This window comes from Monodon monoceros, unplaced genomic scaffold (assembly GCF_005190385.1).
Source record: "Monodon monoceros isolate NGI ecotype Baffin Bay Population unplaced genomic scaffold, NGI_Narwhal_1 Super_Scaffold_21, whole genome shotgun sequence".
Lineage (NCBI taxonomy): Eukaryota > Metazoa > Chordata > Mammalia > Artiodactyla > Monodontidae > Monodon > Monodon monoceros.
Genome location: NW_021703778.1, coordinates 151,166,842 through 151,185,109, shown reverse-complemented (window position 1 = coordinate 151,185,109; position 18,268 = coordinate 151,166,842). Strand labels below are relative to the sequence as shown.

Genomic DNA, 18,268 nt, shown 5'->3' with positions numbered 1-18,268 from the left:
TCCAAGCCAGCCGGGAACAGAAAAAACACGCACCTGATCCACAGAAACATGAGCCAATAAATAAAGTTTGGGGGTGGTTTGTTATGCAGCGAACACTGAATGATACAGCCGGGAGGTCGGGAAATCCAGTAAGGACAGGGAAGCTGAGATGGGGTAAACGAAGCACCCTCCCCTATGTGAGTCTCCATCAAGGCCCATCAGGAGGAGTGGGGAAGCACTCAGCTGCTGTCTGGGGAGTCAAGGGAGTTTGCTTAGGGAAAACCTTAGGGATCTTGGAATGGACACAGGGAGACACAGGCCCCTGCTATCTATCCTTAGCCCTCTTCCATATTCTAAAGGGAGAATTATCAAGTCCAAGGGTAAGGGATGCAATAATGCAGCTTCCATGAGAGGGGAAGGAAAGGTCAAGGGTGAGGGAGTTGGAACAGGATGGGAAAACTAGAGAAGACTGATTCTTCTCTGATCTCCATCCATTTCTAGACTTAGACTAAGAAAAGGGAGGGAGAATAGTAGAGGTTGACTCTACAGGTAATATGGGGCCATCACTATTTAAATGATGGATGGACAGACAGTTGGTAAGAAAAGCAGGTTGGACTTACTGGTAAGATATCCTGGAACACTAACCCCACCCCCACCAATGGATTTCTTAGTCCTCAAATGGTTTCATGGGAAACCTTGGAGGACTGCCTTCTCTTTTTCGGAGCAAACACTGCCTTCACTAACCCCAGCCTTCTAAACCCAACCAAACCAAACCGTTTATGTTCTTGCAGGGTACAAATAATCTCTGGTCATGAATGGCTTTACCTAGGTTTAGAATAGAAGGATATTCCCCCTCACACTTCCTACTAATACAAAATAAAAACAAAGCAAAGCATTGAATTAAAGACCAAAATGAGACAAAACACATTCCTGCCTTGCAACCTTGGCTTTTAAAACCAGGCACTGCATCTTCAGCCCCTTTTTAAAGCTTATGGATTACAAAAAGCAGCCTTTATAAATTCATGGATGAGTTTAAAAGTCATTTTCCTGGGCCTTAACAGCTGGTATCAGAATAGTATTATTTTAGCATGTCAATGGCAGTTAGACTCTAGAGAAAAGCATTAAAAATGACCAAAATTTACTGACTAAGGGGTTCAATAAAGAGAAAGGACAACTAACACTGCTAAGTGTTTTGACCGGCAACTCAAGCAACACATATTTGCCAATAATTAGAAGTATATCACAGCTTATGTCATGACTCCAATATTAGTTCATATTATAAATGTGATAGCCAGAACAGCATTTTTTTAAAAAAATTAGGGCTTTTTTCCCCCCCACTTTTAAGAAAGTGGTCAATGATTATGTAAAATTATGGACACATTTCAAATATTTACCTGCCACCACTACCCTACACTACATCAGTTCTTGCGGGCATGGTTTTTCTCCTTTGGTGTGAAATTATAATCACCTTAACAAGGTTTCGTTTTTTTTGTTTAAACAATCTTTTTACACCATCCTACACACAATCCCCTCCCTAACACACAATGACACCAAACACTGACACATCTTAAGTGCTCAAGAATACTCGTGAAATTGATGACTACTGCTGCCTCAAACAGAGGCAGGTATCCTGACTCTAATAAATGATTAACTTATTAGCTTTGACGGTTAGATGGTTACTAAAGTTCTCATAATCTCTGAAAACCTACAAATGTGAGGCATATAAATAAAATATTAATGACTTCCTTCTTTCAGTCACTTAATATGACATTAAATACATGATAATAAATCTTGGTTACCTGAAGAATATGTCTAAAGATCTGTAGGCTATTTTATATTTAAATGTATTTATTTGTGCTGGGCAAATGCAACGTTTTTTATATTACCCAATGATGTGTGTGTATATGTATCCTGTAAAAGAAGAGAGATTTTATAGATATCTCAAAGGAAAGAATGTCTTTGCATGTTCTCCATAAAACCTTGCACCTTTCAACAAGAAACAGCTCCTGGATATCCGTAAGAAATAAATATCCAGGATTTAAAGAATGATTCAGAATAGTTTCAAATGTCATCTCTAATAATAATGGAATTGATCAATTTTTTTTTATAAAAGCCAAGGAGGAGATATCAGACAGATCTATTCTCTTGATGGAAGAAGCAAACTCTATCATCTGTGATATTTCAAATTATACTAGTCAAATTAGAGTAGTCCATATTGTGTAGAAATTTCTAAACCAACCAGGGAAATGGACCAGATGAACTAGTATTTTCACCATTCCAACTGCTAGGTTCCTTTGAAATTTACTCTTTCAGAAATCCACTTTTATCTTTGCAATAATGATTCAAGAGATTAAAAGAAGCCTTGAGTGTCTCGATTTGCTTACTCCAGTCCTATTGATGTACCACTGCTGTCTTGTCAAAAATCACTTAGAACATTGGTGAGTACAAGGTGTTTTATTATTAGGACAAGAGATGAGACAGGTAGAGCATGCAGTTTTCTTGGGTTTATATTTTCATTTCTGATTTTCAGGGATGGTGGTTTATTTAAATCACATTGGAATCCTCACAAGTGCCTAGACTTCTGAATGGGGACTGAAATTTTCCGTCTAACCAAAACTCAAGGATGCTGTCCAAAGATTTACTTCATTTATTGTTTTTCTTTCAAAGACTTACCTTTGAGTGTGACTCAGAAAGTAGAACCTAGACACAGTGAGTAGTAAAGATATATGGAGATTTTCTCCTTACTTATCCTATTGACTTTAAAAAGTTCTAATTGAATAATGGTCCAATTCCTATTATTCAGTTCCTAGCACAGGGATTTACAGAGATAGATGCTTTCAGTAAAGAATCTGAATGGTTTCTGTTAACAAAGGAATGTAGATACTAGGGTGGCTTCTGTCCCTAGAGGTTGGCTATGTCATTGGTATTTCGACCACAACTACACGTGTAAAAGGCAGTGAGGTTTGAAGGTACACAATTATTGCTCACACTGTTCAGCCCTCTAGTCAACACTTTGCTGGTTCTAAGTAGCTACAGTTGGGGTAGTGGCACAAATCAAGGAATCAAAGCCAGAGGAGAGAGGAACAAAGTCCACTTACCTTGACTGTTCTATCTGACCAGAAAAAATTAAAGCGACTGTAGCTTGGCAGAATGAGGCAGCTAGGTAGCCATGCAGCCAAAGAATGAGCTGGATTTACTGGCTGAAAAGTTCATTAATGTTTTGGCCTATGCGTTTGTGGGCGACATTTATAACTACTATCACATGTCAACCAGACCACCAGGAACGTGGCCTTGGAACACGTGTTGCAGATGAATTGTATACAACTCTTGAGAATGGCAATGAGACTAGGGACTTGTCGTAAAGGTCTGGGATCAGGGTTGGCCAGGGCTGTGAGTCACTGTGTTGGCACACTACCTTGCTCAGTTCAGTTGACTTATTTCAAGAACAGATCTATTAAGAGTATTTCAAAATTCCCTTTATGAGCCTACTTGGAGCTCACAATCCTCTGAGGCCATAGTGGGAGAAAGTCACAAAATGAAGCAAAACTATTAGATTTCACTTGGTTTATCACCTGTAGGAGATCTCAATTGCTCCCTGAGAACAAGATACCCTTTTTCATGTATTGCCTTCACTTTTACCTCTCCCAGAGGTCCAGCCCCACCCTTACCGCACAGAAAATTCAGTAAAAATATCCAAGTATTCATTTTGAAAGTCTAAAAGCATTTCAATTCTATTTCAGTTTGTGCTTCACTTATATAAATTCCTATTTTATTTGAAACAGTCAGCATCTCAAAACAGTTTTATATAGGTTTCAAAATGAAGTAAGTATTTCTAAACACTGGCTGTCTGAGAAGACTTTAGATTTACTTTTACTTTACACTTATTTTAGATTTATACTTAGCTCTTTATTTTTAACTTCATAGATGCCTAAATGTTCTCCTTCCTCCCTTTTATCAATTTGTCTAAGTACACTGGGAAATCTACCCTTTGAGACCTACCGAGAATCACCTGACTAATGTAAAGATATTTTACTAAAATTAGATTTAATTGTTTCAACAAAGAAAAACTCTACAGTAAAATCTTAAAAGTTATTCATAATAAAACATTTGATATTTTTCTGTTGCTTTTAAAATGGACTTTTTATGTATATCTAATGCTTGTAAAGGACGCTCTTTATCTGTGTATATTGTTATTGTGTACATGCAGACAATAGAATCAGAGGTCATCAACAATAATCTCAGTAGAGTTGTGCAGTGTAACATTTACTGAGCATGTATTATACAGCCACTTTGACTTTAAAAAAGGGGGGTAATTAGCAAAGCCGTGGTCACTCTCTTGAGCTATCAGGAGCCAAGTCTGGTGGTACATGCTTTCTTTTCTGGTGGTGGGAACTCTGACTTTTTCTTAATAACTTTATTACAATCAATACTGAAGTTAGTAAAATGTGAAGGAAACTCTATTTTGCATAAATAAAATCTGGTCTGTCTTAGACTGATGTTTTGAAATTTATCTTAAACTTGTCATGATTGTGTGTATATACAAAAAACGTACAACCTGGTTCTCGTTCCTTTAATAAACAGGAGAACAGAATCTAAGGTCCCTAAAACTCAGCAGCAGGAAGTGGACTGAGTCACATCTAAGGAGAGTTCACCCTCATAAAAGGAGATCAATGGCCAGAAACAGAGCAGAATTTCAAGCAGGATGCTCTCATCGGCAGGTTAGGGACAGCCAATGCCAAGAAAATGAAGAGAACGTTCTCTGGAACTTAGAAGATGTACATATCAGGGAGCAGGGAGAAGAAAAGATAAATGCTAAGAGGCCAGTTGGCACCTTTATACGGAAGGGCTATGAAGAATAGGCGAGGGCAGCTAAGCCAGTGGATAACAAAAACCATGAATTCAAAAGGAAAGTATGCGACTCCCCTCAGGAGAGAGGGGAGAAAAGTGTATTCAGAGCTCCAAAACTTACGGTTACTAAGTAGAAGTAACAGAACTAGAGAAATAATCATGCTTCCTGTTGGCTGTTTTCAAATCTTGCTCTAAGCGATGCACAGCATAACAGAAATAAAGGTAAACTGAATCTATGTCTTTGGTGTTCAGTTAGGAAAGGGGTGTATGTATGGTTGGGTTTTTGTTTAAGTACAGGTAAATGGCCTGTCCCAGTGACGCATCCGTCCACTTCTTGATCCTGAATTAACCTCACCATTCGGTCTATGCTACTCTACATAGAAGTACTATTTTCTGTGTCTCTTGCGATTTAACTCATCCACTTAGAGATTATCTTTCTCCCTTTATTCCAAACAGAGATGACATAGCCCATAAAATAAAGCTTATCGGTCAGTAAAAACAGCTATAAGTTTCAAAACATGCATAATCTAGACCAGGGGGCCCCCACCTACAAAGGAGTAGCAAATCTGGCTCTTCACAGCTTGTTTTTGTATATTGTTTTATTAGAACACAGCCGTGTCTATTCATTTATGAATTGTCTATGGTTGGTTTTGCACTGTAACGGCAGCGTTAAATAGCTGCAACAAAGACCTTCTGGCTTTGCAAAGACAATAATATTCATTATTTGGCCTTTTGCAGAAAAAGTTTCTCTAAATAAAGGTTATCAGCGTCTCCATGCCTATATTCAAATCCAAATTGGTCCTATCACCTACTAGTTGTATGATACTGGAGAGTACGTTACCTAACCTCTCTGAGACTCAGTTTCCTCATCTCTAAAATGGGAATAATAACAGAATCCCTTTCCAGGACGCTGTAAGAAGGATTCAATATGATAATCCACGAACCTGGCACAGAATAAGTACTATGTCAGTATTATCTATTATTAACTAACATTATTCCCTTAAAATCCTTTATGCAAGGATATTTTGTTCTCTCCTCATTCCCTTATCCAGGATATACAGCTCTGAAACACTGGTAGGCATTTGGAATGAAGATTTCACCACTGGACTCTGAGAAAACCACATTTCTATGATGTGATTAAAATGAAGACAAATCGAGTTTAATTAAACATTGAGACTGGCAATTGTGCATCGGGCAGAAGCACATTTCTAGTAAATGTTTAATAATGTGATTACAGAGTGTACTGCATGCACCGGGATGTGAGAAACAATAGTAAATTTGCATGTGAATGTACATCTGTCAACCAAATGAATTTGAGCTCCATATACAGTGCACACTGGAATGCTCCTGGGAAACAGATGGAAAAGTAGGGTAGCAGAAAGGGAGAGGAGTGTAGGAACAAACAAATCTGTGTAGAATCCCAGTGTTGACACTTTCTGGCCCTGTGACTGCAGCAAATATGCTCAAGCTCCTTGAGCCTTGGTTTATTCATCTGTAAAAGAGGGAGATTAATATTTCTCTCTTGCGAGTATTGGACAGATTACACTAAGTGAAACAATCTATGCACGATGCCTGCCCATTAGTTCCCTCAGTGTGAAAGGTGTAGGTCAGGTCACAGTTTATGCTTGTGTATGTCTAGGTAGGGGAACAGAACTTGTTAGCATTGTCCTAGAGAGCCCAAGGTTACAGCCCAAATTCCATCCTATGCCCACCCTTGTCTGGTCCTCAGGCTCCATCAGACACTTACGTGTGCCACTGAACCCAGATCTCACCTGATAGCACCCTGTTGCACTCTTTGGAACTGCAGGTACAATGTAGTATAGAGCATAGAAGCATTAAGTTTGCTTCTAAGAGATACAGACTTGAGTTGCAGGTCTTTAAGTACTAGTTTATGACCCTGGGAATTAATGTCATAAACCTCCATATTCCTATCTGTAAAATGGTGACAAAAATAGTCTCTACCTCTTAGGGCTACTGTGAAGATTTAATATAAGAACTCAGTTCAGTGCTTGAGACTGAATAACTGCACAATAAAATTTAGTATTAAGATTATCTTGCTTGGGTACATGCATTCCTCTTCTACTAGACTATAAAATCCTTGAGGGCAGGGGTTTTGTTTTATTTCCCACTGCATGGCCATCACCTAGCTTGGATTCACATGTAAAGTAGACTTTGAATAAACATTTGTTGAACGGTGAATGAATGAATGCATAAGGAGACCACTCCACTCAAACCCACTCCACTGATGAGGAAGGAGATTAGCAACACCTTTTTTTTATATAAAAGGCAACATCAGTTAATAAAAAGACGTTTGAAGTGTTTCTGCTATTTGAAAATGCAATATAAAATTTTTTTCTGGCCTATTATTCACTTACTTCCTTAATTTGTTTTGCTATAACCTTTAGCTTTTGACTTAAACTGTCATTTTCTAATCCTGTACCTGGTCCCCAAGTGTTCTTATGCAGCACTGCATATCCATCATTGGCATTTGTCAGATCCCTCCAACCAGGCCAACACAATGTCAGGGACTTACGGTAAAGCTATAAAACTACCATGTGGAAAAGAAATGCACCTCATGGCGCAAACTGTAACTATCACTGGGAATCTAATCCAATCCACATTAACTTCATGAACTGAAGATTAAAAGTGCCTCTTTAACTTTGACTCATCTGTCCTTCTTCCTCTGACCCTCCTTTCCCCTTTCTTTAGCCTGCTGGGGTATTGACAGGGATTTCAGAGGAGTGGAAGGTCTTTATCTCTTTGAGATGAGCTGCAATATGATTACAATCGATTTGAGTGATTTACAGTTTAGAGTGCCTTTCATTACCCTCTGTGCTTTATAGAATTATAAATGACATACTGTATGTGAATATATATTATTATTATTGGATATTTATGTACTATTTTCCTCGAAGAAGCTAAACATTCTTTTTTAGGCTTTAAATAACTACATGGACCCTGCAAACTTGTGCAAAGCTTAAATTGAAGAGACTGAAAATTGGGAAGTTTTCCTATAAATAAAGCTATACTCTTGGGTGTGTGTTAGGACATTTGCTGCCCACATAACTCTGGGGCAGAGAGAAAACAGTATAGGGTAATTGTGTTTTAGGTTAGGATAATAATTCTAGATTTTCATAATTAAGGACAAATTCTGCAGGCCATAATTTCATTTACTACTTAAACTGGAGCTTCTCTGTGACAATAGGACAAATAAAACTTGTAATTCACTTAGCCCAGCTTTGAAATTATGCAATATTTGATGACTGTTTTAATTCAGAAGAATTCTTATTATAAAGGCCTTGCAAAGAGTAAGATGTTATTAGTATTCTTATGTCACACTATCTCAAATGAAATTTGAAAATCACATAACATTGTGACCATACTGTAATTCTAATCTTCAAAGTATCATTCCATGGATTTGGTTTAATAAAAATGTACTCACTGTTCATAGAAATTAAGAAATCTTTTTTGTTACATTCCTACTTAAATAGTGCCTAGAAGTGACCCTCAAATTTCTCATAACTTATTTCATTGAGTCCCTGGACTATAATACGTATAATATTTAACTTATGGGTAAATAAACAATTATCGTGCACATTTTAATTAGTAAAAATCCAGTTTCTTTAAATCCAAAGATGGTCTACTGAAGATGAGAAAAACATAAACCAGGACTTAAAACTAAGGTGTGCACTTTATAAAGTCCTACAGAATTTTCCAGGAAAATTATTCTTTTGCTCAACAGCCCTCTAGATCAAAAGGACTGCCCTGTTCACAAATAAATCTCTTTAGTTACTATAATTGCTATCATATTATCTGATAGACAGCTTCATCATTATGACAAGCTCCTTTGTGTGCTATTTAATTATTTTATAAATAACCTTGAGTCATGTGTTAGCTCAATGTCTCAGGAGCATATGCCATGTGTCCATGTGCTCACGTGCTACGTGTGTCTGTGTCTATCAGAAATGTTCTTCTCTTCCATAGGATGATTAAGTATATATGTAAGCATATGTGAATATATGTAAATATATGTTACATACATCTATGTACACATGCTTGTCTTTTTGTCTTCTGGGTGGTTATGTTTAATCTTAGCATTAGGCAGAAGCCCACAGTTTGCCTTGAAACTCTTATCAGCTTCTAAGAGACATTTACAGGGAGAGAAAGGCTCTAGGTTTGATAGCAGTAATTGTATTTAACTTGTAAGATACAAGGCTATTTATCTTGTAGCTGGGAATTCACAGAAGAGAAAGGAGGTTTGTCTGATAAAACAAAAATTAAAGAAAAAAATACTAAGCACTTTCTCACCACTCTCTCATTCTCCAAGTGAGACCATGAAACAGTAAAATAGACTTTCATTTAATAATTTAATAAAGCTCTTCCTGTCCACTTAGATATGTTGATAGAAGGTAAAATGGGATCATGAAAGGAAAGACGCTCCAAGTCCCCAAGGCCTGAGCGATGGTGTAGAGGAAGGCAAATGTCATAAATGCCCAGGTTAGCGCTGACTTCTAACTTGGCAGAAATTGAAAATTTAACTTGAGAGAAAAATTCTAAATTGTCAAGACTTGGGATAAGACCAGAATTCCTGGGGCTTGCAAGTGTTCTAGGGTATCAAAGTGAATCCCTGGAAGGAGCAGAGTGTGATGAAAAACTAGAACTCTCAAGTCAGGTGGTCTTGGGTTGGAGTACCAGCGTTTCCACTTACGCTGTGAGCCAGGTAAGTACCTGAGCTCTTGGAACTGTTCTTAGTCTGTAAAATGGGGATAGTACTAACACTGACCTCTAGTGTTATATTAAGGCTAAATAAGATATTGAACATAAAGTACAGAGTATGTAGTAAACGCTCAACCAAGAGCAGCCATCACCATCTGGATGAGTTTGGCCGAGAGATGGTGGCATCTCCATTTTCTACATCTCTGGGACAACAGCCCCATGAATTGAGTGGAGTTATTATCCCAGTGACTGTGTAAAGACAAAACACATTAGATGAGTTCAGAAGGTGTATGAAGGTAAAGGCCCATTATTTTATTAATGGTATAAATGAAGATTTACATTATGTAAAACAGATAGAAGGAAATAAGAGACAGTATATCCTAGTCCTGCACCGTCCAATACCAGCCATGAGCCACTAGCCTAATAGTGTCAGCCTGAGGATTGAGTGAAACATGCATTTAAATCCCTCAGTGCCTAGGACATAATAATTGCACAATAAAAGTAAACCTTCAGGGCCTCAGTCATACCAGTCACATTGCAAGTGTGGCTACGTGTGGTTAGTGGCTACCATATTGAACAGCACCAGCACGCAGTCTGAATGAAGAAAAAGAGACATTTTTAGCTTTCTAAATACCAGTGATTCTCAAACCTAGCTGCATATAGAATCACTTAGGAGCTCCCTAAAAATACTGATGCCTGGACCAGTGCTTCTCAATTTTTACTGTGCACATGAGTCACCTGGGGACCTTGTTAAATTCAGATTCTAATTCAGTAGGTTTGGGGTGGGGCCCAAGGTTCTGCATTTTTAACAACCTCCCAGGTGATACTGAAGCTGCTGATACATGGGCCACACCCCAGACCAATTAAATTTGATTACCTGGGACTGGGGCCTGAGCATCCACAGATTTTTAAAAAATTCCCAAGAGAATATCATTGGCAGCTAGGTTAAAGGATGCTGCTTTACACACACACACACACACACACACACACACACACACACACACACATCACCAACCCTAGCAAGTTAAAAGTCCCTTGGAAATGGAAACTCACCTACATGTGAGTCCTAATTCGTTCCTGACAAATTGGAAAAAAATGACTATTTAGCAATGCAAGTATTTAGCATGCACTGGTTTGATTGATTGATTGATACATTTTGTGACCAAATGTTTGAAGAACTTATTGCAAGATGATTTTAAAATGTACTTAGCAATGTTCAAACACATTCACTAAGTAAGCCTCTCTCGTGTTGATGCTATATCGCTACAGTCTTAAAACCATGCTCAAATATGGCTTTCCCTTTTGGTTGTATTTATGCTTCCTATTCCCTTTGCAGGACTTCACTATCTATGTTTTTTTTGCAGTCGAACTGAAAGTAACACTAGTCCTGAACGGATGAATGAGCAGGTAGATGGGGCTTATTTTAATGTGTGCTTCAAATCTGGCAAGGCCTCAAATGTTTGCAGGCAAAGACGAAAGAAAAGGAAAGAAAACCTCCTGGCTAGGAATTAATGAAAACCCAAGGCCTGAGAAATTTCAGCATTATGTCAAGTACGCAGGCTTGTTTTTAACCCTTCAAAGTCTCAATAATCTAGGATGAGATGTGAACAAAAAAAATCTCTCTTACCCCCATGCATACTGTCTAAACAATGAAAGGATAATAAGCATTTGAAATAAAATATGTTGGAGACTTTCTTTAACTCGGTAATTCTCAAATGGGGGCAGTTTTGTCCCCCAGCAGACATTTGGCGTTTGTGGAGATGCTACTGGCATCAAGGGGGTGGAAATTACGGATTCTGACAAACATCCTACAATGCACAGGGCAGCCCCGCCCAGCAAAGAATTATCCAGCCCCAAATCTCAATAGCATCAAGGCTGAGGAACGCTACTAACTAAGCGAGTCCAGGCAAGGACTTCTATTTGAGGATACTGCAATGGAAAAAACAACAAAACTAATAACCTTGTGTCAGTATCAATAAAATTGATAGGAGATAGGAAAATGAGGAAGAAATTTGAGGGGGTGCAATTTGAGTATCAGGATAGGAATCCTGAGTCTGCCCCTCAACTGTGTGATATCGGGCAAGTTATTTTGACTCTCAGAGCCTCAACAATGTAACCTTCATATGAGTATGGTGGTCATAATACCAAAGCAAGTACCCTCACAGGAGGGAGTGAGGCACACACGCAGTGATGCGCAGGAAGGCACTTAGAGCATCAGTAAGCACTATAGAAATGTTTTTACTTTCAGTCCCTATAAAGAAAATGTTCTTTGGAACTTGAAACATTCAAATATAAAGAAAGAGTTTTCCCATCCAGTGTCCTTGAAGGGGAGCCACGTCTACATGTTTTCCATGATCTGAGTTGGGTGGTCAAGCAGGATTGAAGCATAGGTCATCGGTGGACATTTTACTGACCGAGGAAAGGGAAACCAATCAAGAGCACTTCCGTGAACTTAGTGTGCGGTATCAAGGAAAAGGGAAAAAAACATTGAGACTCTGCTCTCCTCAGCACCACCTGCCATGGGAAGATGGAAAGTCCTACGCATTGAAGCTGCTTATCAGTCTTCATGTTCCAGGAAGCCTGGCTCTGACCTAAAAAGCCCCTTCCTGTACCATGTTCAGTGTTCTGAAAGCCCTGATGACATAACCAGTCACCTATTCACAGCAGAGAGAGGATCTTTAACAGCCCCAGTCAGCTCAGCCTCCCAGGGGACCTAGAGCTGGGGCTAAAATTAATTTCTCATGCTCAACTCACCGTTCACCTCCCCTCTCTTGTCCCCTCCACTGCATTGTGTCAAGACAGCAATTAGAGGCTTTATAAGGAACATTTGTCCATTTGTCAGTGCCTGGATAACTCTGGGCTGATTCTTCTTTTATTTCCCTCTCGTGTTCCTTAGCCTTTCTATTTTCAGGTTCAAAGAAAGAAGCTGCTTTTGAGTTATATCTCCCAGAATTAAGTGATACAAGATTCTGATGGCTATAGAAGTATTTTCATTTTGGATCCTTCCTGATTCACAAAACGTCAGTGCTACATGCCATGGGCCCAGCTGGTTTCTAAATACTTCACAGTGGGATGTTTCAGTAGAGGCACATAAAATCCTATAAATGAGTATGAGAAGGTTCTGGAGTTGACCCACTCATCCTGGTGCACAGGGACCTGGAGAGCAGACACGGTTTCCTGAGAGTATGCCTTCCGAGTGAGATGACGTAAGTGAATATTCTGTAGGAGTTATATTTCTCTACTGTTTAAATGTTAGCTATAGACAAGTAGCACAACTGAACTCCTCTTGTTGGTTTATAGACTTATCACTATTGATAAAACAGAATGGCTTGGAAAAAGAATGGATACATCATTTTTGCAGAAACTGTGTCAAGATTGCATGACCAGGTGGCTTTATTTTTTGATACCTAGATACAGGGGTTATTTTGATCTTATCGTTTAAAATAAATTAAATAAATATTGCCAGATTGCTCTAATGGAGCTTTAAATTTAGCAACATGGATCCTTTCAGTAGCACAGGGAAGCAGGTGGGAGAGAAAATAAGGTATCCAAGGCTGAAAAAGTGAGCCACTCCTAGGAAGTCCTAGTCCAACTAGAATGTTGGACTTCCCAAAGCCATTTTCCAATCTAGGCAATGGAGTAAGGTGACAGCTCCTTTAAATACTCAGTATTCTTTGAGTTGCTTCATGGAAGCACATTGCCATCATTGTTAGGAGGACAGCTTCGTCTCATTACAAATGAGTCTTTTAGCACAGCTAAGAAAACTTTTCTTTTTTAAAAGAGGATTTTCGACTCCCCATCTCACAATAACCACCTTTGTGTGGTTACTGATCTTTGGAACATGATACTTTAAGAAAAGGAATAAATCTAAGATGACACAAGAAAGATGCTCATTTCTATCTATTCATCTTTCAAAATATCCCCCATTTTGCTATGGGAGCAATATTGGAAATTGTGCTCAGCTGGGAACAGGAGACTCTGGTCCTAGTTCTGTCCCTCATTTACAATTCTCTCATGACTATTCTCTCATAGAAAAAACACAATCTCTCCCTGGGTCTCATTTTAAATTTGAAATGGAGAATAAAAATACCTACCCTACCTAATTTACAGGCTATTTAATAGTCAAAATGAAGTAGTCTATATGAGTGAATATATAATACCAAAAAATGCTACTCAAATGTTTGGTAATCCTCATAGCTAACGTTCATTGAGTATTGACTTAACTGACCCAGCATTATGTTGGGTATTTTACATGCATATTCACATTAGCCCTAGAAAGTAAGTATTATCATCATCCCATCGTATAGACTCAGAAACAGAGACGGGAGGTTCAATATCTTGCCTAAGGTTTGGAACTGGATCACCAAATAGGAGGAATAAGCACTTACCTAGAGAACCAAGAAAGCAGAGAGGGTAACAAATGAGAATGTGGGGAGGAAGAATCTGATATATTTTGAAAGCATTATAGTGATCATCAGAGAAGAAAAGTCAGAACTGTTAGAAATTCTTACACTTAGTTTATAGTTGTTATATTTTGAATTATTTGTGGGGACATGCACCAAATATTTTAGTGCTTAGGGCTTTCAAGGTCTTAATATAGTGGGCCTCAGAATTATAGCTAATGGCACCAAGATCCCAACTCTAGCCAGTTGACTCCAAAGCCCATACTTATAACTGCTTTACTGTATCATGTCCTGTAATAACAACACATATTATTACCAAATGACAGTTACCAACAGTTACTAGTAATAATGGTTTTCAGTGGGAAGCAATGCCATTAAAGAAAGGTTTGTTCTGTTTTGAAAACATAGGAAGCAACCCGTAATTTGGAACTAAACATACAAAGAGATAGGCACACAGCAAGGGTCACTGGTTTTCTTACGTGGTTTTAAAAATGACCATTAAAGAGGCTTCTCATTTCTGGCAGCAAACTCAGAATCCTATATTGGCTCAGGGCAAGTGGTTGGCATCAATTTAGAATCTTTGAAATTCCTAATAGAAACACAACAGACCCTACAGCAACAGTATCAGGGCCAATGATAATATGCATAGAGAGGGATTGATTTTTCTTATGAACAAGTTAACAGTTTTTAAGATTTTAGGCTATTTCGATTCCTCCCATCGCTCATCCCCCAGAGTTTAAGAAGCATTTAAAAATCAGGTCTATTAGTGTCTAGTGCATTTGGATGACGATGAGAATTCACAGTAGCTGCTAACACCTCTGGCTTTCTTCAAAGTCTCAAAGATAAATGCACACGGTCATTTTTGTGCCTTAATCTAAGAAGTGCTAAGGGTAGTATGTGAAAAGACTCCCAGCAGAGACTGAGCTGGATATGGTACAGAGACTGAGATGGTAGATAAATGAGTGGGTGGGGCTTTTTGCTTCAGTATTTTGGGGGTCTTGTATGCTCCTTGAGAATGCTCCCATAATACTTAAAGCAGACATAGGAAGACCCTGGCTAACAGGAAAAACCCAGTAGCACAGTTACTTCTAATTGGCATTTAAAGAAAAGTAACGCTAACTTAGGCATGAAAAAATAATCACAGCCTTCGAGTCATTCAACATTCTTGGGCCACAAATAGGCAAATTTACGTATTTCTCTCAAGTGTGATGATTATTAGCTAAAGGGCTCTTACATTTCTGGAAATGTGCTTCCAGCTTCCTTACCTCTGTGCTCACCTCACTATAAAGGAAGTAAGAAGATAACAGTGAGAAAATGATGGGCCGTTTGGAGTGTAGGAGATAAGAGAGTTAGACATAGCATAAATGTCCACATTAGTGACAAGTTCAATATTCTGAGCTATTCTCTTGCATCTACCAGGTGATAATGTAACGATGGAACAAAGGCCTTTAGCTAAAGTATTTTCCCTTCCATTCCTGGCACTTTTATGATCAGGGTTCAGGGCTCTTTCCTGGTAGAAGTGAGGGATGAGAGGGCAAGCTAAGGGGTTATTTGAATGATCTTTTGAAAGAAGGCAACCTTCCCCCCATTGTCCTGGACTTGGCCACCTGACTCCGGGAGTTTGTTGGTGATGCTCCTTGACTATAAAATACCAACAGATGATCAGCCCCTCTCCCTCCCACACCAGTGTGCCTGCTATTCAAAGGCCTACTAGGACCAACCTCTGAAAATCAAGGCAGGCTAGTGTAAGCGAGGGAGCAAAAACTGGCCAAGTCAGCGAAATGAATGGAATTCCACCCGTAGATTTTCTCTCATTGTTACTCTGACTTGATGTTCATCATCTCAAGTTTAGTACACTTCCTTTCACAGTCTTTCTGCCATCTCTGGCCATCTGTATGTTCAATCACACCTGACTACATGGCACCACAAAGCCCAGATCTCATATTGATTATTCCATGATTACTGACAATAGTTTATTTTAGAGATGGTGTACCCTTCCCTCCATTGCTCATCCTTTGCAGTGCCCCGGAAAATCCATAATCATTGTATTTGGCATGAGCCAGGCAGCAGTATTAATCAGATGGACAAAGTAAGTGTTCAGTGCATAGTTAGTAAGTCTCCAGGAGCTCCCTGTACTGGACCAAGTCCGAAAGAAATCACTTCTTTTTTCATCCAAAAAATATGAATGTGTGCTTAATATTCAGTGTTTTAATGATGTGGTGACAGTCATGAGAAAATCACCAGTTAGAAGTAAGAATGGGAGAACAAAAGAGAGTCTGGTCATTGAGAGTAAAACATGTACCTGTGGGATAATGCTCATTCACTGGCCAGTTGTCCACCTGAAGCGTGGCATTGCCGCCGTTCCTGGTAAAGCGCACCACGTGGTATTTGCCATCATTTACCGGGGTCCTCTCCTCTTTGATGGAGATGTCAACTGTGCCAATATTGAAGACAACTCCAATTTTCCCCTGTTCCTATAATAAAGAAACACAAAAGGCAAGTTATCACTAACCACAAGGTTTTCTCCCTTTAAAGTTGATCCTCCAACTAACAATGAATCTGTAGGTACCCAGAGAGAGCTGTCGGCTTGAAGTTAATAATAGTATCCTACATTTCTCCATGGGCTTTCATCCTGAACATAAAAGCCAATGATACAAAACCACCCAAATTGCTCTCAGAGGCTGCACTGCACAGGTTACATCATTGGATTGCCCTCAACAGATATCAAAGCTGGAACCACAGAACTACCTAACAAGTGAGTAATGACACTGCAAGGTTCTGTGAGATGAATTAGGCATGTTTTCTAGAAGAGGCTAATCAGACACTGAATTGTAGGTTACTTCACAATTCAGATTTAGGATTAAAGAGGAAATGCAAGCCTGCTTGCACTCTGGGGGGCAAACAAGGCCAAGAGGAGGGGTATAGAATGGTTAGGAGCCCAAACCATAGGAGCTAGCACTATAGACTTACTCTTGGTGATACTTTCTGTAGGTATAAAGAACATAGGAAATATATCCTCAGTGGGGCCCAGTGAAACTGAACTGGGGTTTTCCAAGTCAGATGCTGGCACCCTTCCCACACTTGTAGCCCTGTTCCTAAGGTTAAGCCAAAGGAGGAGGTAATATTCAGTGCTATAGCTTTATGTCACACAGCAGAAAAGAACCTCTGTGGCCCTACATAGACTTCTGGGAGGGAAAACACAATGAATTCCAGAAGAGTAACATTAGGGCAGTGAAGGTGATGGTGGTGACATCATCCACACCCTGGGAAGTGCCCAGAAACACTGAAATATAAATAACAATGTTATTAAAACTCGTACTCTTCTCCTTTAACAACCTATGACTAAGAGTTGGAATTAGTATTCAGAAGAAGACGCGAAATGAAAGTAACCTCATGGATCAGATATAATCAGTCTCTCACAACCTCTCTGAAAGGTATCAGCACGCAGGGTGTCAGGAGGAAATGGGCAAGGAGAGAAAAGAAACATCTTTCTCCATTTCTCTAAGAGTCTGGCTTATTGGCAAACGGTTGGACTTTCAAAAACAATAAAATTTAGTTGTGATTCTGATGTTCTACAAGACTGAGTCACAGTATTTGTCCACATAGTCTCTGTTATCCTCTATTTCCTTCTATTCAAGAAGAAGGAGAAGGAGGAAGCGGGGGAGGAAAGGAAGGAGGAGGATATGGGAAAAGAAGTCCAGAATCCACACAAACTAAGACATAGGAAAGACTTCACTGAATCTCAAGTTTAGTAACTTTGGTTCATCCATTCAATACATAAATACACTATTCATTAAGCACTCACTATGCTTAAAGTCAATAAATTGAGACTTCTGGTGAGACTTTAGGTACTGGTTTCCATATAGTTTGCTAGACTTCACTTATTTTTCCAAAAGACAGGCTTTCCTTGACTAGCCAATTTTCCTTTAGTTATGTGAACACATCTTGTGCCCAATAAAAGGATGAATAAGGACCTAGGAGGCTTAATCGTAAAAAGTAGGAATCTAGGCTGATCAAAAGAGGCTGATTTCAGCATGCAGGGATGCTGAGATACAGGGTGGACATCACTGCTTCCTTTGTGCCCTGATAGCACAGCACACAATGTAAAATGGTGTCTGCAATACCCATGTTCTGTTCTCTGGGAGAAGCAATTCAGGTGCCTCCCCAAATGGTGACTAAACATACTCATTTTCTTAAGTTTCTAAGAAACAGGATTTCTTAAATCGCTGTTTATTGAGACACTGTGTTCTCAGCTTTGTTTTCTTTGTTTTCCTATCTCTGCACCTCCAGCACTAAACAAAATACCTACTATTAAAACATGA

General features: G+C 39.1%; 1 protein-coding gene across 23 annotated transcripts in view; it reads right to left on the bottom strand.

Annotated features, from left to right (window-relative positions):
* Positions 1 to 18,268, bottom strand: part of NRXN3 (neurexin 3) — a 1,692,180-nt gene that overhangs the window by 175,367 nt on the left and 1,498,545 nt on the right. For all 23 annotated transcript variants that reach the window (XR_003795953.1, XR_003795956.1, XR_003795954.1 and 20 more), the window contains one exon: positions 16,249 to 16,420. Coding sequence is in view for 19 of the 23 variants with exons in the window: in XM_029238319.1 (XP_029094152.1) it covers positions 16,249 to 16,420 (172 nt within the window). In the remaining 4 variants the exon portion in view is untranslated. The remainder of the gene's footprint in view (positions 1 to 16,248; positions 16,421 to 18,268) is intronic.